Source organism: Dipodomys merriami, unplaced genomic scaffold (genome assembly GCF_024711535.1).
Source record: "Dipodomys merriami isolate MVZ:Mamm:240054 unplaced genomic scaffold, mDipMer1.0.p SCAF_26, whole genome shotgun sequence".
Lineage (NCBI taxonomy): Eukaryota > Metazoa > Chordata > Mammalia > Rodentia > Heteromyidae > Dipodomys > Dipodomys merriami.
This window is the reverse complement of record NW_027204048.1, coordinates 6,727,501-6,752,757: the sequence shown is the minus strand read 5'-3', so window position 1 is coordinate 6,752,757 and position 25,257 is coordinate 6,727,501. Positions and strand designations below refer to the sequence as shown.

Genomic DNA, 25,257 nt, shown 5'->3' with positions numbered 1-25,257 from the left:
GGGCTGGCAAAAACAAAACAAAACAAACTTGCAAAACTTAGAGCAGGGGTGGCAGTGGCCCAGGCGTACATCCCAGTACTCAGGAGCTGAGGTAGGAGGATCTCGAGTTTGAGGCCACCCTGGACTATTTATCGAGACCATGTTTCAGAAAAACAAACCAAACGATCACCTCAGTTTACTTGACCTCCTGATTCTGGGGAAGACAACAATCTTGTGGCTTACTGGAAGTAAATGAGAGTAGCCTCCTTTGCTGTTACTCCCTGGATGGAGGCAGGGTAGAAAGCTTTGGGGTCTGCAGTTCCCATCTCCTTGTGATGAGGGTAGAGCTGTTAGCATGGTAGTGGGTGTTTGTGGGAGCATGGTCTGCTAGCCCTGCGGTGGAGCAGAGAGCATGGGTTCAGAGTTACAGAACTCTGTCAGTACGTGGCCCTGTTGTGGAGTGCTATTTAGAATCTCTGAGTATCGTCCATCTCCACTGGGATCCCTCTCTCCCCTCTAGTCATGACCACTCAGGAAGGTTTGCTTTGTAGCCGTGGTTCCAAACCCGCAGTGTCATGATCTGTTGTGACTATGTGGGAAGTGGAGAGTCTGAGATCGTTCCAGTTTTGGGGAGCCAAACCCAGGGGCTGAGCTTCTTCCAATAAGGGCTCCATTTAGTTCTAATGTCTTTAGGGTTTTTTTTTTTTTTTTTTTTTGGTTGTGGGGCTTGAACTCTGGGCCTAGGTGTTGTCCCTCCGCTCTTCAGCTCAAGGCTAGGTCTCTACCACTTGAGCCATAGTGCCACTTCCACCTTTTTCTGCTTATGTGGTGCTGAGGAATCGAACCCAGAGTCTCATGCATGCAAGGCAAGCACTCTACCACTGAGCCAACTTCCCAGCCCATGCACTTACGTTTGAAGAAGCAAAGGGCCAGGTAATATATACCTTTAGTTTTCTGGACCTTGATCTACCACTGTGGCATAAAACAGCATAGACAATGTTGTAAACAAATGAGTGTGCTATATCCCATTAAAACTTTATTTAAAAACCAAGCAGCACAGGGCTGGGAAGTTGGCTCAGTGGTAGATTGCTTGCCTTGCATACATGAGGCCCTGGGTTTGATTCCTCAGCACCATATAAGCAGAAAAAAAGCCAGGAGTAGTGCTATGGCTCAAGTGGTAGGGCACTAGCCTTGAGCTGAAGAGCTGAGGGACAGTGCCCAGGCCCAGACACTAGCCTTGAGCTGAAGAGCTGAGGGACAGTACCCAGGCCCAGAGTTCAGCCCCCACAACTGGCAAAAAGAAAAAGAAAAGAAAAACAAGCAGCATCTGGGCACCAGTGGCTCACGCCTGTAATCCTAGCTACTCAGGAGGCTGAGATCTGAGGATCGTGGTTCAAAGCCAGCCCAGGCAGGAAAGGCCATGAGATTCTTTATCTTCAATAACCACTCAGAAAACCAGAAGTGGTACTCAAGTGGTAGAGTGCTCGCCTTGAGCTGAAGAGCTGAAGGACAGCGCCCAGGCCCAGAGTTCAAGCCCCACAACTGACAAAAAACAAACAAACAAAAAACAAGCAGTAAAGCTGGGAGTACTGACACTAGTTCCAGCTACTTAGAGACAGACCCAGAGGATTGCTTAAGCCCAAGTGTTCAAGGCCAGTCTTGCAGCCATAGCAAGATCCTGTCTCAAAGACAAAAACAAAAAGTGTAGTGGCAGACAGATTTGGCCCCTTAGTGGCTAAATGCCTAGCTGTCACTGCCCATTTCTTTCTCAAAGAAACAAACTGAAGTACAGATGACTGAATTGTCATGAGTCATTAGCAAATGTTGCAGGCAAGACTATAGTGTGCTACCAGTGTGATTTACCTCCTGACCTGGAGCTGGGGATCCATTCCGTACCAGGCTAGCAGAACTCTCACAGTCCTGCTTCCCGACAGAGGACCGACCATGCTAAGTGTTGGGAATCAACCCAGGGTCTGGGTAACACTTGCCCCTGGCTTTACCACTGAGCTGTGCCCTCAGGCCCTTAGAGTTGAAAGTTACTGCTTTACTTTTTCCAGTATTTTATTTTCCTCCTTGTGGTGTTGGTGATAGAACCCCGGGCCTTCTGCATGCTGGACAACTGCTTTACCTCTGAGCCCTGCCCCAGCCCTCTGATAACTTTTATAGGAAACTAGAAGTGATAGGGATTTATAAGGTTTTTTTTTTTGTTGTTTGTTTTTTGTTTTTGTTTTGGTGAGTTTTGAGGCTTGAACTCAGGGCTTGGGTGCTATCACTGAGCTTTTCCGCTCAAGGCTAGCATTCTACCACATTGAGCCACAACGCCACATCTGGTTTTTGGTGGTTGACTGGAGATAAGAATCTCAGGGACTTTACTGCCTAGGCTGGCTTTGAACTGTGATCCTCAAATCTCAGCCTCCTGGGTAGATAGGATTACAGGCATGAACCACTGGTGCCCATTCAGATTTATAGTTTGAAAAACAGGTTGGAGTGGCTGGCATGGTTACCGGGGACAGGCTGGCAGTAGTGAGGGCTGGTTTTATTCTCACTCAAGAAAGCACGTGATGCTGAAGAAAATGCCCTTTGACTTAGGAAGATCATATGCCAGTGCTCAAGCAGAGCTTTTCTGCCCTAATACTTGTGTGTGGGTGCTGTGGGGTCACGTGTCATTCAGCGTCCTTTGTGTTACCTAGGCCACCAGTAAGGGTGTGTGTGTCTTTCTACTCGCCACGTACACGGATGGCCAGCCCACCGAGAGCGCACAGTGGTTCTGCAAATGGCTCCAGGAAGCAGCCCATGATTTTCGATACGGCAAAACTTACCTGGAGGGGATGAGATATGCTGTGTTTGGCTTGGGAAACTCTGCCTATCTGAGCCACTTCAACAAGGTATGCAAAATTACAGGTGAATTCTCCTTTAATAAACAAGCCTTGAACACCAAAGCTCAGGGACAGCGTCCAGGCCCTGAGTCCAAGCCTCAGGACTGGCACAGGAAAAAAACAACCAAGCAAAAACCCAAAAAACGATCTCACTTCCATATTATGTATGTGAGATAATTTATAAACTTTGCTATTTAATAAGTTTCTTGTGTTACTCCTTTTCTTTTCTTTGCTGAGGATGGAACCAGGGCCTTGAGTGGGCCAGGTACCTGTTCGACTCTGAGCGCCCTCCCAGCCCTTCAGGTTTCCTTTCTGAATGCTGATTGTGGTCATGCTTTCATGCTTGATGCCCAGTGGATGCACATACGCCTTTGTTCCTGGTGCCTCTGTTTATTGTGTTGTACTGTCTGCTGTCCTAGTGGTGGACTTGCAGCAGTAAAGTCCCGCCTCCTGTCTCCTGGGAGGACTCTGTAGATAGAAGGTCATTGGGCATTTGGTTTTTCTCAAACTGCTCTGGTTTTGAATACCTTTCACTGCCCAAGGAAACTCCTAAATTGGTAAACTAGTTTCTTGAAATCACTTAATTAAAGAGAAATAGAGGATAATAGTGCATATGACCAGGTAGCTAATATTCCAGCTGTGGAGACAACTTTTATATAATAAAACATTTATTATGTAATAAAAGGTTAATTTCTTTTGGGATGGTCCTAGAATTTGAATTCAGGGTCTTGCTGGGATGACAAGCACTTTTTGCTACTCTTAGTAATGATTGAGATGGAGTCTCACAGATTTTTTTTGTTTAGCCTGGGCTGGTCTCCAGCTGCAGTCCTTTAATCTCTGCCTCTCAAGTAGCTAGGATTACAGTTCTTATTTCATTGTGCCCAGTAACATAAATGAGATTTTTCTTTGCTTTCTTGAATCCTTTGGTTCTTTTTTTTTTTTTGTATCCCTTTTTTTTTTTTGTCAGTTGTGGGGCTTGAACTCTGGGCCTGGGCGCTGTCCCTGAGCTCTTCAGCTCAAGGCAAGTGCTCTACCACTTGAGCCACAGCACCACTTCCAGTTTTTTAGTGGTTTATTGGACTCATGGACTTTCCTGCCTGGGCCGGCTTTGAACCGTGATCCTCAGATCTCAGCCTCCTGAGTAACTAGGATTACAGGCATGAGCCACCGGTGTCCAGCTTTTTGTATCCTTTTCCCTTATTTTATAAAATAAAATTAGCTGGGCAAGGGACACATGCCTACAATCCCATTACTCAGCTGTAAGTTCTAGGCCTGGCTGGGCTGCATAGCAAGACCCTGTAAAGGAAGAATTTCTAACATGCAGCCCTGTGAAGCCAGGCTCCACTCCCTTTTGGTGAAGTCCTTCCCTCTCTCTCAGCACTTGCCCTGAGTCAGGTTCCTGTAGCAATGGGCTCCTGTAGCCCTTTTGTTTTAGATGTCCTTGTCCTGGGTCTTGAACTGAGGGTTTGGGCAATCTCTGAGTTTTATTTGCTCAAGTCTAGTTCTCTACCACTTGAACCAAAGCACTGCTTCTGGCTTTTCAGTGATTAATTGGAGATAAGAGGTTCATCATCTTTCCTGCCTGGGCTGGCTTTGAACTTTGATCCTCAGGTCTCAGCCTGCTGAATAGCTAGAGTTACAGATGTGAGCCACAGGTACCCAGCCTCAGCCTCTTCAGCTCTTTTTGTTTTTGGTTATGTTTCAGATAGAATCTGTGTCTTGCCCAGGGCTGGCCTCAGACCATGATCCTTCTACCTCCACTTCTTGTTTAACTGAGGTGACAGGTGTACGCCACCACGCGTAGCTCAGTTGAGGTGGAGTCTTACTTTTTTCCATGTCTGGCTTCAAACTATGCTCCTTGCCATCTCTAGGTCCTGAGTAGCTGGGCTGAGCTCTCTCATTGTCTCGCAGGTTGGCAGAAGTGTTGACAAGTGGCTCTGGATGCTGGGTGCGCAGCGTGTGCTGGCTCGTGGAGAGGGCGACTGTGATGTGGTGAAGAGCAAACACGGTAGCATCGAGGCTGACTTCAGAGCTTGGAAGGCCAAGTTCACCTCCCGGCTGCAGGCTCTTCGTAAAGGAGAGAAAAAGCCCTGCAGTGGGAACTGCAAGAGAGGCAAGTGCAAGTCCAAGCAGCAAGGCCCCGAGCAAACGGAGCTGGAGTCTCACCCTCATGAGGGACTGCATCACAGAGACACTGAGGTTTGTCCCCTGTGTGTTCAGTTCTCACAGGTGCCTTCAGGATTTAGAGATCAACTTTACTGCGTTACTGAGAAACTCACCCTTCTGTCCTTCTTTCCCTCTTCCTTCCTTCCTCAAGCTGAGGGCTGTACGTCGTCTCAATTATCTTTTCCCTCCCTCCATCCTGAACATGTCTCTGCATTGTCGTTGGGGCACTACTGCCACACTGATCTCCATGCTAGAGAGTCTTGTTAACCAAAGAGGGTTTGAACACCTTGCCTTCCATGTTCCCTTTGTTCTTTGGCTCAGGCCAGCATCCTGTCATTCCCAGAGCATTGCAGTGAGTTGTGTGCTCTTACTCCTGTTAGAATGTCTTCTCTGTTGCCAGTAGAGCCAGTCTCTGAGGTAGTGAGCTGTACATTGGCCCTTGGTGCCCATAAGCTTGTGGTTATGGGAGCTTCACTGAAACACTGCCGTTCATCAAATTTCTGCTGGATCTTTTCTGTCAAGTATGTTGCTGTTTCCTGCCTTTGGCTCAGGGAGACCCCAGCAGACCCTCAGTGATATAAACACAACTGATAATAATGTGAGCTTTTACAGCCAAATGAGTGGCAGAACGTGCACCTGGGAACTTAATCTTGTTTTGAAATTTCTTCTTTAAGATTAATTTATTATTATTTGGCAGTATTTGGTCAAAATTGTGTGTCCTAAGTCCACATATAAGGCAGGTTTATTGCAGTGTTCTTCCCCCCTTTTTTTGGTCGGTTGTGGGCTTGTACTCTGGGCCTGGGCACTGTCCCTCAGCTCTTCAGCTCAAAGCAAGCACTCTACCACTTGAGCTACAGTGCCACTTACGGTTTTCTGGTGGTTTATTAGAAATACAAGTCTCAGGGCCTTTCCTGCCCGGGCTGGCTTTGAACCATGATCCTGAGATTTCAGCCTCCTGAGTAGCTAGGATTACAGGTATGAGCCACCAGCACCTGGCTCTACTTACTTCTGAGTTACTGATAGCTGCTGCTTGCTGTCTGCCTCTTGCCTAAGCGACTGCCTGTATCCTCTTCTAGCAGCTTTCCATCTTGAATTCTTTTTTTTTTTTTTTTTTTTTTTTTGTCGGTAATGGTGCCTGAACTCTGGGCCTGGGCACTGTCCCTCAGCTCTTCAGCTCAAGGCTAGTGATCTATCACTTGAGCCACAGCACCACTTCCAGCTTTTTCTGCTTATGTGGTGCTGAGCAATTGAACCCAGGGCCTCATGCATGCAAGGCAAGCACTCCACCACTGAGCCACCTTCCCACTCCCCCATCTTGAATTCTTGTTTCCTGTGCACTTCTGTACCTGTTATTAGCACATTAGAGCCTAGCTGGCCTGCAGGGTTAGTTTTGTTTGTTCTGAGCACATGGCTCTGGCCTTCCTGCTGCCCAGGATGTGACCATGCCGGTGGCTCCTTGTGTGCTCCTACTTCCTGGTATGTGTAGCCGTGAGTCCTGAGGAGAGGGGAATGTGTTCCGTTCCTTCTAGTCCTGATGGAGCCCATGACTTGTATTGCATGATGATTGCAGGGAGCTTTCAACCTTTCTGGGGTCATTGAGCCATGGTAGAGGCAGTGCTGTTTAGATTTATGTGACGATAAAATGAAGTCCCTTGGGAGGCTGCAAATGCCCCCATGTGGGACTGTCTGCCCCAAACTGAAGGCCTGAGGAATGACTGCAGAGGAGGGTCCAAGGTCAGCTCAGAAACGGACTCACTGGCCAAATCCAGACAGCTGTCTAATTTAAAGTTTACTTATTTATTTATTCTTTTTTACTTTTTACTACCTTTCAGTAGTTGTACAAAGGAGGTGCCATTTAACAAAGCAGATAATGACTATAAGGCATTTTGATCAGTGTCACCCCTTCAACATTCTCACCCCCCCTTTGACATACCCTTTCCTTTACTCAGTTTTGTGGTATACGGTGAATTCTTGACTGCATTCTTCTCCCTTTCCCCACTTCATTGTCTACTCCTGTCCCCTTGCTCCTCCCCCGCTTTATGTATTTCTTTATTGGGGCCAGCACTGGGGCTTGAACTCAGGAATTTGAATTCTCATTTGGCTTTTTCACTTGAGCCGGAGCTCCACTTCGAGTTCTTTGCTTGTTAATTGGAGCTAAGAATCTCTTGGCTTTTTCTAGGCAGGTTGTCTTTGAACTGTGACCCTCAGATCTGGGCCTCTTGAGTAGCTAGGATTACAGTTGTGAGCCACTGGTGCCTGTGGCCTTACTTGTTTTTTATATGATCTTTAAGTAGTTGTCCAAAGGTGTCATTCTCCCCCATCTGCCTATTTTAAAGAAAGGTTTAGGGAACACAACCCTGCTTGTTTATTTCTGTAGGGGTATAGCTAGCTGCTTTTGTGTTCAGAATGGCTGCACTGTGGAGCAGAGGCAAGTCAAGAGATTCTCACCCTTCTGTAAGGGCCAAGTGCTAGTACAGTCAGGCAGGAGCTTGGGCGGTGTCACACCTGGTGTCTTGTCTAGGTCTAGGATGCTTGTTAACAGGAAAGAAGGGTGTAAGGGCATAGGGCACGTGGGCAGTACTGGTTTTATCACTGTTTTTTATCTCTTGGGAAAGCCTAATAGACCTGTGTGTTTAAACACTGTGGTTGGGAAACATGGAACTAGAAGAACTGACAAATTGATTGATTGTTGGATGTTTCAGGTGATCTGGGGTTTGTCATGATGGGATGAGTTGCAGGAGGACATTATCTGTTGGGGTAGGACTGAGTTGAAGAACACCTGTCACTGGCGATGTTTTCAGCTATGGGCTGCCTACAACAGGAGAGGTTCTGAGATGTGGGCTTGTGAGTGATGGCATCCTAGTGTAGATATCACACACTTTGAGTGTGTATTTGCACACACTGAGATGGCCGCAGCATTACTTGGTGACCCCGCCTCAGGTAGAGACGCTGTGTGGTTGTGTGTGTGGTCTATGGTTGTCTGAAGGGTCATGAGAGAAGCTTGTACCTGTGACCTGATGCAGGATAGACCAGAGTCAGTCCAGCTTCTGTAGGTCAGGCTTGGGCTAGGTATGCAGTCCTCTGGGAAAGGATGGGGGCCGGCCTAGCCCAGCCCAGTCCAGCACAGCACAGCACAGCACAGCACAGCAGAGCAGGAAGGTGGGCAATCTTTGGTTTCTCTTCTGTAAGTTGTCCTGGGTTACTGAGCATGGATCTGATGTTTTAACTCCTCTTCACTCCTTAACTGCTTTCTTTTGCTGTAGAGTCTCTGGAGGAAGGATGAGGGTTGGGTGTCCTTGCCACTCACTTTTTTTTTTTTTTTGTCGGTCGTGGGCTTGAACTCTGGGCCTGGGCGCTGTCCCTCAGCTCTTCAGCTCAAGGCGAGCGCTCTACCACTTGAGCTACAGTGCCACTTCTGGTTTTCTGGTGATTTATTGGAGATAGGAGTCTCACGGTCTCTCCTGCCCGGGCTGGCTTTGAACAGTGATCCTCAGATCTCAGCCTCCTGAGTAGCTAGGATTACAGGCATGAGCCACCAGCGCCCTGCCACTCACTTTTTTTTAACTCTTTCCCTCATCTCCTGGTGCTGAGCGTAGTGACATCCTAAGTGGGAGGCTAAGGAAGAGATTGTGGAGAACTGGGCACTGGGCCGCTTGGCCAGTAGGTAATACATTTTTCACTTGAAATCTAGTGATGCAGTCAGTCCTGCATTTCTAGGGGTGGAGTTGTGTCTTGCACTTGCCAGGCACATGCTCCCTCACTGAGCCCTACTGTCTCATCTCCTTTGCCATTTCTGTGTGGAAGTCAGTGGCGTTAGCTGTTGTCACTTTGTGCGGTCTTCTTAACAGTCTAGTTCAGGACCTAAGGTGGTGTGCTTTTTCAAGTAGGAATTTAATCATGGTGAATGCTCAGTGTGGGAGGTGCTTTCTTATTGTGAAGCATTTACCTTCCAGGAGGAGGAGCCCTGCGAGAGCAGCAGTGAGGAGGAGGATGGCAGCAATGGCCACCAGAGCCTGAATTCTGTGGTTGATGTTGAAGATCTTGGCAAAATTATGGATCACATGAAGAAGGAAAAGGTACCCGCATTTTGGGGAATATTGAAATTGGCTCCTGCTGTTGGATAACCTTTAGTGTGTGTTGCACTGTCATTCTTCTGCACTCACAATTAGGTAGAGGTGAAGCTTCTATTTTCCTCAGGACACTTATGTAACCCCTCATGTCTGAGGAATGACCTTGAACATTCGCCTGCCTCATAGAACTGTCTGCAAATACTTCCTAACCTCAGGGAGCTGATAAGGAGAGCTCACAGAGTTGTTTGCATAGTCTGTTGGCAGGTTTTCTGCTGTTAAAACTAGCCCCGGTCCAAGACCTTTTTTACTTTGTAAAAACAATATTTTCTTAGGTTATACTTTTACTGAATTGATAAACCTGGGCCAAAGGGAATATGGTTCTATGGTTCTTAATTGACAGTGTGAATAATTTTCACTGGTAAAACTGTCAATGTGGTGCACAAAGTAGCTAAGTTAGATACATTTCTGAGACTTCCAGCAGGAAGCGCTATTTGAGTTTTTACTGGCAGGCAGGAAATTTGGGATGGTTTGTGGGGTTTTTCATCTCATGGCCAATAGAGGGCACTGGAGAAAAACACTAATGAAAAATTTGAACATTGATGCAAATTATTTTTTGAAATGAAATGATTCTGGACTTGATGGAGTTTGAGAATTTAAAACAACCACTTTATTATATTTCAGTGTTCCTATAACAGTCTCTCATGAAAATCACCAAATCAGAAAGAAAAGGGAAAAGTTAGGTATTTTTTCCAACTTTAGTAATGTGAAAATAAGCAACTGTGAGCTCTGGTGGCCATTGCTGCCATCCTCCTCCTCACTGCTGCTCTCGCAGGGCTCCTCCTCCTGGAAGGTAAATGCTTCACAATAAGAAAGCACCTCCCACACTGAGCATTCACCATGATTAAATTCCTACTTGAAAAAGCACACCACCTTAGGTCCTGAACTAGACTGTTAAGAAGACCACACAACTCCTCATCAGCTCCCTGAGGTTAGGAAGTATCTGCAGACAGTTCCACGAGGCGGGAAGTAGTACTAGGATGACAGGCGTGAGCCACCGGCGCCCAGTTTATCCGTTCACTTTTACAGGCCCATCTGTCTCAGCTGTATGTCTGTCTGTGGGAGTCACTTTACCCCTCTGTGCTTTAGTTCTCTCATTTGTCAGGCGGGAGATCGGGCTCTCTGCTCTATAAAGTTGTTATGAACTTAAAAAAGCCATCCGTGTGGTATTTTCGTGGTACGTGCTGCTGCCATCCGTGTGGCGCGTGCGGGGCGGGTTTCTCTGCCTCCTTCCCGGGCCGCGCGCCATCCTGAAAGCGCGCGCGTGTGTGTGGAATGGGGCGTCCCGCGCCGGCCCGCAGGGCAGCATTGGAAGTGCGCGCACAGGCCAGACGATCTCAGCCCCGGGCGTCGGGTCCCTGCAGCCTCTGTGCACGGGGTGCGGTGGGCGCCCGGCAGGGTCTTCGGTCGGGTAGGGGGCTAGAGACTGGGGTTCCAGCCGAGACCCGTGCAGGCCTCACGCAGGGCTCCCCGAGGGGCTGCGGAGCTGGAGAGCCTTGCCCACCGCCGGGCAGTCGCGGGTCCCGAGTTCCGGGTCCCTTGTGGGTGTGTTTCCCGTCTGCATTACCAAACCGGGCTGACTGCGCCCTGCCGCCTGCTTGGTACACACACCCCGCGGCGCCACTTTCCGTTGCAGAAGCCCCCCCCCCCCCCCCCCCCCCCGCGCGCTTCTGATTTAAGCTGCAGTGGAATCATAAGATTAGGAGGTTCTGCGGCATCTGGGTGGAGCGCCGCGAGGCCTCCACGCCGCCCTCCCACCTCTGCTCGCTGCTACGCGGGTACTCGGGGCGGGCAGACTGCCCACGCCCCTTCCTGCAGTTAGCGAGTTGAGGCTGCCCCGCCTGGTCACCCAGATTTTTTGTACAATTTGCTTACGTTGCAAAAAGCACCAAGTCATGGTGGAAATATGCCGAGTGAGTGTATCAAGGTTGGCTTGTTCTCCAACAAAAGGAAATGGACTCTGTGGATATGATTAAATTGCAGAGGGGTTTTAGGTAGGTAGAATCTTAGCCAGCATTGTATATGAAGAAGTGGTTTTATTTTTTTAAGTGAGGAAATTGAAATCGATAGAAAATAGTAATTTCCTAGATAGCTGTCTGTGCTTAGATTGTTAAAGATGTTTGAGCTCCAGACAAGTGAATTGTTGATTTAAGTTAGGGTGTTTCTGTATGCAGCCCTTTGCTTTTTGTTTATTTTTCTTGGTGCCAGTTCTGGGCTTGAACTCAGGTCATGGGTGCTGCCCCTGAGCTTTTTTGCTCAAGGCTAGCACTGTATCACTTGAGCCACAGCTCCACTTCTGGCTTTTTAGTAGTTAATTGGAGATGAGTGTCACAAACTTTCCTTCCCAGGCTGGCTTTAAACTGTAATCCTCAGATCTCAAGCCTCCGGAGTAGCTACTAGGTTACAGGTGTGATCCACCAGTCCCTGCTTTTAGTTTTTAAGTAACACTCTTGGTATGCCTTAGATCACAATATCAATGGAAAGTAACCTTTCTGGGGTCAGAGTTTGTGCCCTGGCTTGCAATAACTCTTCTTATTAGTGTTAGGAGTTCTTAGTTCCTGTACTGTTACTTTCTTTGTCCATCGCCAATTCTGCATTTACTTTGTATCTTATGCAGAGAGAAAAGGACCAGCAGGAAGAGAAGATGAGTCTGTTGAGAACAGGGAAGAATGAAGATGGAGATGGAAGAGCCATGATAACACCTGCTCTCCGAGATGCCCTTACAAAACAAGGTGAAGTACTGTGTTATGCACTCAGCACACAGCAGGGTTGCTGAGGGGCCAGAGGGGAATTTCTCTGGTTAGCATGGCAGCTGCCTAGCAACGGCATGTGTAGCTGTCCAGGATCCTGTGTTATTTCTCTGCATTTCTTACATCCTGGCCACCTGGACCACCTGGCCTCAATGCATGGTCTACTGGGATGCCACTGTCCTGGAGGCGAGGGTTGCAGATGGAGGAGCTAACTATCACTGGCTTTTTTACCAGTCAGTGTAGGAAAGCGTATGCGATGCAAGACTGACTAAGCTAATTAGAATTGTTTTGTGTGCAATGCCATGTCTGGATTTTTGGGTCAGATCTTCTTATGGAGCCTGTAGTTCAATGAGTTCACAGTAATATTGTGTAGTAATTTAGGAATGAGGTGATTACTGGCCTACTTCTTCCTGTTCCTCCATGCATGTTTTGTGAAGAGCCTTGTTTGGCAGTTTTCATAGTGCACAAGAGCATGAACTGTCAGCCCTTATTGTCTATGTGGATTAATATTTGTGTACTATTTGTCTTTTTGTTTTGGGTAGCCTGGGAACTGAACTCAGAGCTTTATACTTGCTAGGTCAGTGTCCTACTTAAGCTATACCTGGTTCTTTTGCTTTTAGTATGTTTTCCAGGAAGGTTCTTGTCCTTTTGCTCATGCTGGCCTCAGACTGACTGATCTTTCCGCCTTATCTCCTGGGTAACTGGGATTACAGACCTGCACCACCATGTACAGCTTGTGCTACCATGCCTGGCTTGTTTTAGTATTTTAGATAGGGTCTTGCTAACTTTTATCAGGACTGGTGTTGAAGGGCAGTCCTCCTGCCTCTCACTCTTTTTTTTTTTTTTTTTTTGTCGGTCGTGGGGCTTGAACTCTGGGGCTGGGTGTTGTCCCTCAGCTCTTCAGCTCAAGGCAAGCGCTCTACCACTTGAACTACAGCGCCACTTCCGATTTTCTGGTGATTTATTAGAGATAGGAGTCTCACGGTCTCTCCTACCCGGGCTGGCTTTGAACCGCGATCCTCAGATCTCAGCCTCCTGAGTAGCTAGGATTACAGGTGTGAGCCACCAGTGCCCAGCTCTCTCACTCTTTCTTACAGCTTGGATTACAGGCTATTACAGGTGTCACTGTGTCCTGTCTGCCTTTTTTTTTTTTTTTTTTTAATATAGTTAAGGCTGGCCTCAAACTTTTTTCGGTTGTGGGGGCCTCCGCACTGTTCCTCAGCTAGCTCTTCAGCTCAAGGCGAGTGCTCTACCACTTGAGCTACAGCACCACTCCTATTTTTCTGGTGGTTTATTGAAGATAAGAGTCTCATGGAGGGCTGGGAAGGTGGCTCAGTAGTAGAGTGCTTGCCTTGCATGCATGAGGCCCTGGGTTCGATTCCTCAGCACCACATAAGCAAAAAGAAAAAAGCCGGAAGTGGTGTTGTGGCTCAAGTGGTAGAGCGCTAGCCTTGAGCTGAAGAGCTGAGGGACAGCGCCCAGACCCAGAGTTCAGGCCCCACGACCCGACCCCCCCCCCCAAAAAAAAAAAAATAAGGAGTTTCATGGACTTTTCCTGCCTGGGCTGGCTTTGAACCATGATTCTCAGATCTCAGCCTCTTGAATAGCTCAGATTAGAGGCGTGAACCACTAGGCCTGGCCTGGCCTCAAACTTACGATCGTGTTACCTCCACCTTCTGATAGCTGGAAGCATTATACTTCTTTATTGTATATCCTATCATCTATATGTAAGATTTGAGTGGACAAGTGAGAGCAGACAAGTGAGATATGAAACCCTGAAGATTAAACCTGTCCTTCTGCTCACCTTTCCTCTGATGGGAGTTTGGCAGTCCGTCATCCTTTCGTTTTGTTCTTTTGAATATAACACTGCTCTTAGGATTTTCCCTTAACTACTGATTATGGGCAGTTGAATTACACAGGTTGAGTGTTCTTTATTCAAACTGCTTTGCTTCCAATTTTGGAGTTTTTTGGATTTTGTAATATTTGCATAGACTTTACTTAGCTTGTATGAATTCCTAATAAAAAAATCCCAAATAATCCAAAATCTGAAACTTTGTGACTACCAAATGTTTTAAACTTTGGAGCATTTTGAATTTTGGATTTTTGGATTAGGGTTGCTCAACTTGTAATATATCTTACTGTACTGTACGTTTGTTTCTTTAACTTGGGTTTTGCTGAGTTTTTTTGTTTGTTTGTTTCTATAGATTTATAGTTTTCATTAAATTTAGATAAATTTTAGCCAATATTTCTTCCAGTAATTTTTTTTTATGTTAGCACTGGAACTCAGGGCCTGGGTACCATATTTGAGCTTTGTTGCTCAAGGTTAGCACTTTACCACATGATCCACAGCTCCATTTCTAGCTTGTTGGTGGTTAATTGAAGATAAGAGTCTCATGGACTTTCCTGCCAGGGCTGGCTTTGAACTATGATCCTCAGATCTCAGCCTCTTTAGTAGGATTACAGGCATAAGCCACCAGCACCTGACTTCTAAAGTTTTTCCTCCCCTGCCCCTCCCTTGGGAAGTGCAGCAATATGTGTAATGGGCTGAGTTCAACCCACAGCTTACTGATTTTTTTTTTTAAATTCTTTTTTTTTTTCTTTGTCTTTTCATTTTAGATCATTTCTGTAGCTAGGTCTTCAGGCTTGATAGTTTTTTTCCTTTTTTCTTTTTCTTTTTGTTTTGTTGGTTGGAGGGCTTGAACTCTGGGTCTGGGTGCTGCCCTGAGCTCTTCAGCTCAAGGAGACCATTCTACCACTTGAGCCACAGTGCCACTTCTGGTTTTCTGGTGGTTAGTTTGAACCGTAATCCTCACATCTCAGCTTCCTGAGTAGTTTGGATTACAGACATGAGCCACCGGTGCCTGGCTAGTTTTTTCTTAAGTGTCTTCATTTATCCTGTTAATCTTTTCCTGTGTGTTTTCTATTCTTACATACTCTAGTTTTCCTCTCTTGAAGCTCAGGTTGGGTTTATACGTCTTCTGTCTCTTGGCTGCTTCAGCCATGAGATAGCCTTCTGTGTCATGCCATCATGTGTGCATGTCTTTCCATTTCTGGGTCAGCTTTGCTGGTGGATTATTTTCTATATTCATTTTTTCCTATGTACTCATAATTGGATGCCAGACCTAATTTTACCTTACTAGTTGCTGGATAGCCTCATATAAATGCTGTTATACATACTGAGCTTTTTTTTTTCTGGGACAAATGTAGGTTAATTGGAAATAGTTGGAGCTTTGAGATGCATTTTTATGACCTGTTAGGTGAGATCAGTTTCAGATCACTATTGGGTCCTGTGCATTCTACCCAAAGCCTGTGTGACTTGAGGTTTCAGTTGGTAAATAGGTACAATTCCCCATTCTGTGAGAGCGGGACACACCATGGGTCTTTCCCATCCTCGGTAGCTGTTCTCTCACCCGTGCTATAACTGGTACTCATCCTCTGCAGGCTTTTGAGTCTTTCGTATGGCTATGCTCTCTGTAGCCACCTTTGTCTCTCCCAGCTCTCAGCTCTTTCTTCTCAGCTCTGCATGTCTTGGCTCCTGAAAATACACACACACACACACACACACACACACACACACACACACACACACACACACACACACACACACACACACACACACACACACACACACACACACACACACACACACACCACACACACCACACACACACTTTTTGGTGTTTAGTGGAAGAGTAAATCCTGTTCTGACACACACACACACACACACACCACACACACCACACACACACACACTTTTTGGTGTTTAGTGGAAGAGTAAATCCTGTTCTGTCCTGGCTGAAATTCAATGCCAGGATTTTCACCATTGGTTACTGTTGGGTTTCCGTGACATTTGGTCAGCTCAGAGCTCTGATCTCTGTTTGTGATGTGCATTGATTTCTATAGCTAAGTACAAAATTTTTAGATCTGTGCATGTCGCGAGAGAGATTGAGAGAAGGAACATTACAGAATGTGCCTCATGCATATCATGAGGGAAGGAACACATGCGCCATATTTTGTGTTGGCAGTTCAACAGTATAGTGAGGAAACCAAGAGGAGACCTAGAGTTTTCTCTGGAGGTTGTTTCAAAGGGTTGTATCAGAGGGTGTTTACTCAGGTAGACTCAGTTCTGTCTTTAAGTGATTTGTTGATTTGTGTGTGTGTGTGTGTGTGTGTGTGTGTGTGTGTGTGTGTGTGTGTGTGTGTGTGTGTGTGTGTGTGTGTGTGTGCGTGCGTGCGTGCGTGCGCATGCGGGCGTGCGTGCAGGCATGCATGCACATGCTACTCCTGATGCTTGACCTTTGAGCCTGGACACTGATTTTGTTTAAGGCTAGTGCTTTCCCACTTGAGCCATAGCTCTGCTTGCAGCTTATTTGGTAGTTTAGTGGAGGTAAGAGTCTCACTGACCTTTCTATCCAGGCTGTCTTCAAACTGTGATCCTTAAATCTCAGCTTCCTGAGTAGCTAGGGTTTCAAATGTGAACCACTGGTGCCCAGCTGATTTGTTGATTTGTATTTAAGATGTTTTCATGAGCTTGGGAAAGGATAAAAGTGTTTCCATGGAGGCTTGTGGTACATGGATAATGCTCCATAATCACACCTTGAATGCACATGTGCTCAGCATTGTGGCTGTTATCTGAGGCCTTATGTTTTCTGGAATCACAGTGTTCTACTTGTTTGTTCTTCCAGCTGTTTAACAAGAAAGTGAGGCTTTGCTATGTTGTTCATATATGTAGCTCAGAATTTTCAGGTGATCTGTTGTGATCAGGTGATTTGGAGTATTCATGTCAGGTTGCAGTTCCTAGAATTCAACTTCTCCTTTGAGTCAATATTTCTTTTAGTCTCCTGTTGCCATTTTGATTCTTCATTTCTTTTCCCCTAAAGATTTCTAAGGATAGTTTCCTGGTCATTAATTTGAAATGCATCACTACTTGCTCTGTGGTTTGGTATAAGGTCTGTTTTCATAAATCCATAGGTTCTTGAGGAGACTGTGCACTGTGTACTGTGGACCATGTGGTTGTTGGTCAGGTATGTTCTCTGTGTTACTCAGACTTTTCTGAGCTGTGTTTGCCTTCTGAGCTGTTAGGTCCCCATGTGACTTTGGATTGGATTATGGTTCCTCTTGAGTCTCTGCTGTCTGATACATAAACACGTTAAAATTGTTTTCTCATCCTTGTAAATCAAACCTTTGGTTTTTCTGTTTCTTTTTTTTTTTGGTCGGTCATGGAGCTTGAACTCTGGGCTTGGGCACTGTCCCTCAGCTCTTCAGCTCAAGGTGAGTGCTCTACCCCTTGAGCTACAGCGCCACTTCCGGTTTTCTGTTGGTTTATTAGAGATAGGAGTCTCACGGTCTCTCCTGCCCGGGCTGGCTTTGAACCTCGATCCTCAGATCTCAGCCTCCTGAGTAGCTAGGATTCCAGGCGTGAGCCACCAGCGCCCGGCACTTTTGGTGCCGCGGACCCGGTTCTGTAGGGACGACGGAGGACACCTAGGGGAGGAACCTGGAATAGGATGGGGAGATGGCAAACAGACAACTCACACACAAGAGGAGTGGATGCTGAGTGCAATTTAATGCAGAGGATAACAAACTTTTATAGCAAAAGTCTCCAGAAGAAAGGGCAAAAGGTTACACAATCTTGCTGCAGGGCTTCATCCTTGGGTGGTCACCAGCTGGTCGCCTGATAGGCACTTGTTTCCGGCTTTACCTCTATTTTTAAGAAATACAATGGGTTTCAATGATTGTCACCAATTAACCACTACTTTTTTCTATAGAGGCCTTAACTGTCCCATTAAGATCTTTCCTGTTCCTTCTTTAATAGTAAGCACCACAGAGGCCTAGATCTAGCAAGTCTCTTAATAAATGAAAAGAGAGTAACAGGAAGTTCTTTCTCCTAAGTAGTTATCTCAGCAATTGCCATACATTCTTTCTGTTCTAGCTGAGCCTACAGCTTCTTGTAAGTCCCTTACAAACAATTCCTTCTGCTGAAGTGACTTTGTGAAACCTCCAATACTTTTATATTTACTTATAACTTGTCTACTAGCCTCCGTAAGAGGGGCTTTCAGGGTAGCACTTGACTCTGGTGAGTTAGTGTTAGGTTTTTAAAAAGAGGTAGCCGAGTAAGAACAGCACCAGCACGCACGTGGTATTCAGATAAGGGGTAGGTTTATTCAGTAGACCTGCTTGGACCAGGCAAGGGTGGCACTCCACGTGGCTGGGAAAGGCCTGGGAATGAGAGAGAGCTGGGAAGAGAGGAAAGAGAGAGAAAAGAGCAGAGAGAGGGGTAAGAACAGTAGCACTCACGTGGTATTCAGGTAAGGGGTAGACCTGCTGGGACCAGGCAAGGTTGGCACTCCACGTGGCTGGGAAAGAGCGAGAGCAAGAGAGCAAGAAAAGAGCAGCAAGAGCTAGAAACGAACAGAGAGAGAAAAAGAGGGAGAGTCTGGGCCTGGGCTAGCCCTTATGTAGGGTATGGGTGGGGAAAGGTGTGGCCACATCAAATTCAGATGTGACCTCAGCGGATGCAGATGTGACCTCTTCCAGGTGTCCCAGTTGCCTAGGTAACGCAGGTACTGGGTGGGGACTTTGCTGCGAGGAGGGTGGAGTCTGCTCGCCATCCAGGAGCGGACCTTACAGTTAGTCATATTTTTAAGACACTCATCAGATATTGGAGTCATCAACACTCTTAAGAAAGAGCTTTGAATAAGGGAACGTTGACAATGAGTAAGTACAAAGAGCAGTAGAAGCAGTAAAAGATTAATAGGCACTCTTATACAGTGAAGAAAGGCAGAAACACATCTTTTCCCAGGGGTTTTTCCAGCCTTTTCCCAGGAGTAGGCCTCTTAGAAGCCCTATTCTCCGAGGTAGACTTCGGTGAAGTCCCAAAACTTGGAGATAGGTTTCTGTAAAGCCCCATTCTCTGAGGTAGACTTCGGTGAAGTCCCAAAACTCAGAGATAGGTCTCGAGGCCCCTATCATGGTCTGATAGATGGTTTCCCATGCTAAGCAGACTCTACTGGGGTCGGCGTGGCATTTTGGTTTTTCTGTCAACCCTATTGACTGCCAGATTTAAGTAAAGAAATGATTTTGTTGTGTTTCCATATCTTGTCCTGCTAGGATCCTCTGGATTGGTTCAATTCTGTGTTTTCTGCTTTTCCATTCAGGTTATCAGCTGATTGGGAGCCACTCTGGGGTGAAGCTGTGCAGATGGACAAAGGTATTTACCTATTTGTATTCAAATTTTATTTCTATTAAATGCAGCTCTGTGTGTGTGTGTGTGTGTGTGTGTGTGTGTGTGTGTGTGTGTGTGTGTGTGTGTGTGTGTGTGTGTGTGTGTGTGTGTGTGTGTGTGTGTGTGTGTGTGTGTGTGTGTGTGTGTGTGTGTGTGCCATTTCTAGGACTTGAACTCAGGCTAGGTACTGTCTCTGAGCTTTTCTGCTCAAGGCTGTTGTTCTACTACTTGAGCCACCTCCACTTCTGGTTTTCTAGTGGTTAATTGGAGATAAGAGTCTCATGGACTTTCCTGCCCGTGCTGGCTTTAAACCTAGATTCTCAGATCTCAGCCTCCTGAGTAGCTAGGATTATAGGTATGAGCCACTGGCACCTGGCTCTATGCAGCTTTTATGTAGCTACTACATGTAGACAATACATCTATTATTTAAAGATTGAATTTACATTTAATAAAATATATAGAGTTCTGGATAATTTTTTGTACATGAGTTCAGTCACTTGGGATGGATAGAGAACCCACATGTGCCACCCAGTGAAGGATTAAGTTACTTTCCTCCCCGCAGAGAATTTCCCTGTGCCCGTTCTAGTCAGTGCCTCTCCATGGGAGCTATTGTTCTGATGGCTACTGGTGTTACTTAGTTTTTCTTTCTTAAAATTTCAAGTGAATAGCGCCAGTTGTAGTCTTCTATGGGTGGGTTCCCCTCCCCCTTCCTCATCTGTGTTTTTCACTCTTTTTGCTTGCTCTAACTGCTGTTACTTCCATTCCTTTCAGTCACCTGGCCACAGTCTCAACTATTTTATATGACCTGCTCCTCCCTCAGGAGGAGTTGCGTGGCCTCTGCCTGTATAGTGCCCTTCTACCCCCCTCTCCCGACTCCTGCTGTCTCCATCTCTGTATGTAGTGCCTTCCTCATCCCTCCACCAACTGAGCTCACAGCCAGTCATCTTCAGGCCTCTTCATAGGCTTACCTGCTTCTGCTTTTGCCCAAATGGAGCACATTTTTATAGAGTTTTCAATGAATCATTCTGATGATACTTTAAAAAGGTTAATATTGTCTTGATTCTAGCCCTGAGTTTGATCTGAGATATTTCTTCAAATCACCTTCTTCTTATTCTTTTTTTTTTGCTGGTCCTGGGGCTTAAATTCAGGGCCTGGCCACTGTCCTTGAGCTTCTTTGGCTCAAGGCTAGCACTCTACCACTTGAGCCACAGTGCTACTTCTGGCTTTTTGTGTTTATGTGCTACTGAGGAATCAAACCCAGGGCTTCATGCATGCTCTCTACTACTAAGCCATATTCCCAGCCCACCTTCTTGCTATTCTTAACTGATGTAAGTGGTTTTATCACTCGTGTGATCAAACCACATGGTTTGATCTGCACATTAAATAATATTCCTTCAGGATTATCTGTGTCTTGTATATGTTCTATGTGTCCTGAAGTTGTCTACTCATTGAGTGGATAGAGGATGAACTTACTCCAGGATGCGTTCCCTTCCCCCTTCTCTTCCTCAAAGCATATGAGTACTGCTCTTACTGTTCAGGAGCTTATCTTACCTCACTCCTGGCACTGTGTATGTTTGAAATATTATTTGATGTATTTCCATGGCTTTGTATGTGGATGTATTAGTGTTCCTCCCCATAGCACTTTTGGAGATACTCATAGGTTTATTCCACTGGTTTTAGAAAACCCAAAGCAATATGGAAATTCTATAATGCTAAGATATTGAGTTTGTGCACCATGTAAACACCAGGGGTCTGTTTGGCCATGTGGCAATGGTGTCGACTCTATAGTGTCGACGCTTTTGCTACTTTGATTTTGAACCCTGATAATCTTATTTGCATTGTAATTTGGTGTTTCCTGTCAGGCGATGCTTCGTGGGAGAGGTGGTTGTTATAAACACACTTTCTATGGCATCGAGAGTCACCGCTGCATGGAGCTCACCCCTAGCCTGGCCTGTGCAAACAAGTGTGTCTTCTGCTGGCGGTGAGTGGACTGGAAGGCCTGGCCATGGGTGTGGAGCCTCCTGCCTGGGCATATACAGGTTTCAGGCTTATGGAAGTGCTCTGAATCCTGACAGTTCCTAACTTTATGTTTTGACAGGCGGTTATAGTCATCAAGTTTTCAAAAATATTTTTGCAGTACTAACTTAGGTTAATGGACCTCTCCACTGTATTGTTGTTTTCTAGTTCACTCATGTACTACTATATATTTCTCTCTCTCTCTCTCTCTCTCTTTCTGATATCAGGGATTTTAGCTTACTAACATTTGGTCTTAATATTAATAATAAGTCAATTATAATCTTATCTCTAAGCAGTTCTTTAGTCCCAGTCCATAAATTTCAATTATTGTTCAGTTATAAATCTTTACCAGTTTCCATGTGACTCCGTGTAACTTCTGGATTACTGGTGTGGGCCCCACATCTGACATGAGTATAATACTTTCTGAGAAATGTTACTTTAGGGCCAGATGCTGCTAACTTGGTGGTTTAGGCAGGAGGATCATGAGGGCTACATGAGGTCAGCCAGGGCTATCGCCGAGCACCCGAGCTATAGTCATAGAGCTGACATGCACAGACCCCGAGGATGGTCCCCAGTGCTGAAAATATTTTTAAAAATGTAGCTGAGGTAACAGGCATGAGCCATTATGCCCAGTTTGAGCATCACTCATTCTCAGGTCCTCTCACCATGATTCCAATGTGAGTGTTCCAGCTTTCCTCACAAAGTTGATACAGTGTTGACATGCACGGTGGCAATGTACTGCTGCTTGTGTCTGAGTGCATACCTCATTAACATTAAAACCAGGAAGCACTCAGCAGTCAGGAGTTGGGCAGAGGCATCCAATAACCCCCTCCTTGCTTGGTATCCTGACCTGTAGTAAGTTGGAAGATGCTGCTACCAACAGCTGAGCTCTTAGGAACTCTCTGCATTCTACTGCCTGGTAGTTGGGAGTGAGTAGCTGAGACATCATTATAGGAGCCCTGAAAATTTTGCCTTTTGTTCTTAGGCATCACACCAACCCTGTGGGCACTGAATGGCGGTGGAAGATGGACCAGCCAGAGATGATCTTAAAGGAAGCCATCGAAAGCCATCAGCGCATGATTAGGCAGTTTAAAGGTACTGTTGCCTCTTGCTGTTGCCTTGCTGTGGCCTGAGTCAGACTGCAGAGGGCTTGAGTGGGAGACAAGCTTCCTTGAAAGGCTGAAGATATTTTACCTTTTCTATCCTATTTGATAGAAGAAGTTCAGTTGATAATTTGCAATGTGGTACCCTCAGGGTATGAGTTTCACAGAAGTGTGTTTCACAGAATTAGCTTGATTCATTCACTTTGGAATTGATAACGAAATTCTGTTGGCCTTGAGGAGTCTAAAATATGATTGAGTTGGCTGGCTGGTTGGAAACTGGCAGGCTAGAGATTCAGGGAAGAGTGACAAGTTCAAGACCAAAGTCTACTGGCTGAATCTCTTCTTGCCATGCGGCCAGACCTTGTTCTATTTAGGCCTTCCCTGCCTGGACCCACCTACAGTGTACATGACAGTAGCCTTACTCAGAGTCTACCATCTCATCTGAAAAACACCTTCACAGAAACATCTGGAATAATGTATGACTAAATGTCTGGGCTCATGTCCGTGGCCCATCTGAGTTGATATGTAAAATTAACAGCTATTTTCAGATTGAAAAAAATAGAATGGCCAGGCACCAGTGGCTCACACCTATAATCCTGGCTACCCAGGAGGCTGAAATCTGAGGATTGCAATTGGAAGCTAGCCTAGGCAGAAAAGTCTGTGAGCCTCTTATGTACAATCAACTACCAAAAAAGCTGGAAGTAGAGCTGTTCCTCAAGTGGTAGAGTACTGGCCTTACTCAAAAGAAGCTCGGGACAGCACCCAGGCCCTGAGTTCAAGCCCCAGGACCTACACAAAACCAAACCAAACCAAAATAACCACGGATAGTAATACCAAACACCAGGAATGCCAGGATTTTATCATTATATTCAAACACCTTTATTTTTGCTTTAGTCCTTAAAGAGACGTTAAATCCTTAAGTAATGGGGCAGTGACTAAGGCTATATCTCTTGGCCATATGTCCTGGAGTTTCCTTGAATGAACTGGGTCCTGGGTGGAGCAGGTGGTGGGGATGAGGATGCAGTCCTGGGGACAGACATTCATCCCACGAGAGATTTCCTGGAGGAAAACCTCTGTCCTGAGATGTCCTTGAGGCCAAATTCAGGTCTGAGGTTTGATAGTAAATTTTATGACAGGAACATTTCTGCAGATACACTTTAAATGGACATCGGTAATGAATAAGTCATGAAGTCGATGTTATACATGCTAATGGGATGTGATAGTTGAGCCTAGTGAGTGCAGGGATTCGCGGTCTGACAGGTGTGTCTGAGGGGCTTGCTGGTGTGAATGGGGTGGCTGGCTCCTAACCTTGGGCAAACCTAAGCGTTGGCATCTCTGATGGTTTCTCTTCCTGTTCAAGTGGCATAAAATACAAACGAGGAACTTTTAAAAATTTTTTCTTGAAACAGTTACCCTATGTAGGTCAGGCTGGCCTTGAATTTTTGATCCTTCTGCCTTAGTCTCCTGAGTGCTAAGATTATAGGTATATGCCACTACACCTGACTAAAAGTGGAGGTTTTTTTTTAAAATTAAGTATATGTTTTTATTGTAAAGATACTGTACAAAGAGGTTACAGTTACAGGAGTAAGGTAATAAGTACATTTCCTATGGAGCATTGTTACCCACTCCTTTGTTTTTTCCCTACCATACCTTCCCTCCCCAACTCCCCACCCCCCAAGTTGTGAAGTTCATTTTCAACATAGTATCTTGTCCGTCTCATTGTTATAATGGCTCAACCTGTATCCATGTTTCAGCATTTTGTTATTTCCCTTCCCCTCCTAAAAGGGGCAGTTTTTATTTCCTTTCTTTTTTGAAAAAAATTATTATTAAGAAGTTATACAAAGAGTTACAATGCCATACATCAGGTTTGAATACAGTGTATCTTAATCAGTGTCACCCCCCATGGTTCTCTCTTGTCCCTTTCCTATCCCTACCCTATGTAGTTCAAGTTTTACATAGTGTACGTTGATATCACCCTTCCTCCCTCCATTCATGTGTATGTGTAAATTTTTTGTTTTCTAAATGCATACTGCCTTCATGGGCTCTCACAAAGCCTTCTGAGGAGGAAGACTGGAGCTGCTCTATAGTGAGTCCTGAGTGTGTGAGGAGCCCTGCCACCAATTTTTTTTTTTTTTTTTACCAGTACTGGAGTTTGAACTCGGGGCCTGAGCACTGTCCCTGAGCTTCTTTTGCTCCAGGCTAGCTCTCTACCACTTGAGCCACAGCACCACATCTGGCCTTTTCTGCTGCGGAATTGAACCCAAAGCTTTATGCATGCTAGGCAAGCACCCTACCACATTCTCAGACTCCCAATTTTATTCCACAAGATATTCAAGTTACTCAGAATTCCCATGGGGGATTTTTTTTTTCATACCTTAGTTATTTGACCTGACAAAAATGTCACCATGTCAGCAAAATAGATTTATTCGTCAGTAGGTTTGACAGAAAGATTTTCCAGGTAGAACTGATTGGTATTTGTAAATTAATACTCTTCAGACTGGCTAAGCAGTTTTTCTTGGCTCCAGTAGGAAATCCAGAGTATAAGTGCAGGTGTGGTGGATGTAGCACGCTGAGTGCAGGGGCGGAGCTAGGCAAGTGCAGGGGTAGAGCGAGCTGTCATCACCTCTATTTTCAAATGTATGGAGGTTCCTGGACTTTCAACATTGAGTCTGCACAACTATTTATTTATTTTTTCTTTTTTGCTTCATTCTGAGTCAGCATAAGCCACATTCCTTTTTGGAAATCTGTCTTAGTGCTGTTGTACGCAGCAAATCTTGTTGTGGAACTATAGTATTAGTAAAAAGACCCAATTGTTATCATTATGGTTAAGTTTTTATTTTTATTCTTTTTTGATACCTGGTCTGTCTTCGTAGCCTACAACTTGCTAGGTAGCCTAGGCTGGCTTCAAACTCTCAATCCTGGCTCAGCTTGTCAAGTGTTGGGATTTATTATTATTATTACTGTTATTATCATTATCATTCTTATTATTTCTACTTGAAACAGGGTCTTGCTATG

General features: G+C 45.6%; 1 protein-coding gene across 5 annotated transcripts in view; it reads left to right on the top strand.

The window, feature by feature from the left end:
- Window positions 1-25,257, top strand: part of LOC138836913 (S-adenosyl-L-methionine-dependent tRNA 4-demethylwyosine synthase TYW1-like) — an 83,326-nt gene that overhangs the window by 7,139 nt on the left and 50,930 nt on the right. For 3 of the 5 annotated variants that reach the window (XM_070035606.1, XM_070035604.1, XM_070035603.1), the window contains 7 exons: window positions 2,670-2,864; window positions 4,767-5,054; window positions 8,975-9,097; window positions 11,766-11,880; window positions 19,056-19,108; window positions 20,986-21,104; window positions 22,125-22,234. In XM_070035606.1, the coding sequence (XP_069891707.1) occupies window positions 2,670-2,864; window positions 4,767-5,054; window positions 8,975-9,097; window positions 11,766-11,880; window positions 19,056-19,108; window positions 20,986-21,104; window positions 22,125-22,234 (1,003 nt within the window). The remainder of the gene's footprint in view (window positions 1-2,669; window positions 2,865-4,766; window positions 5,055-8,974; window positions 9,098-11,765; window positions 11,881-19,055; window positions 19,109-20,985; window positions 21,105-22,124; window positions 22,235-25,257) is intronic. The other 2 variants (XM_070035605.1, XM_070035607.1) reach the window with 2 other exon arrangements.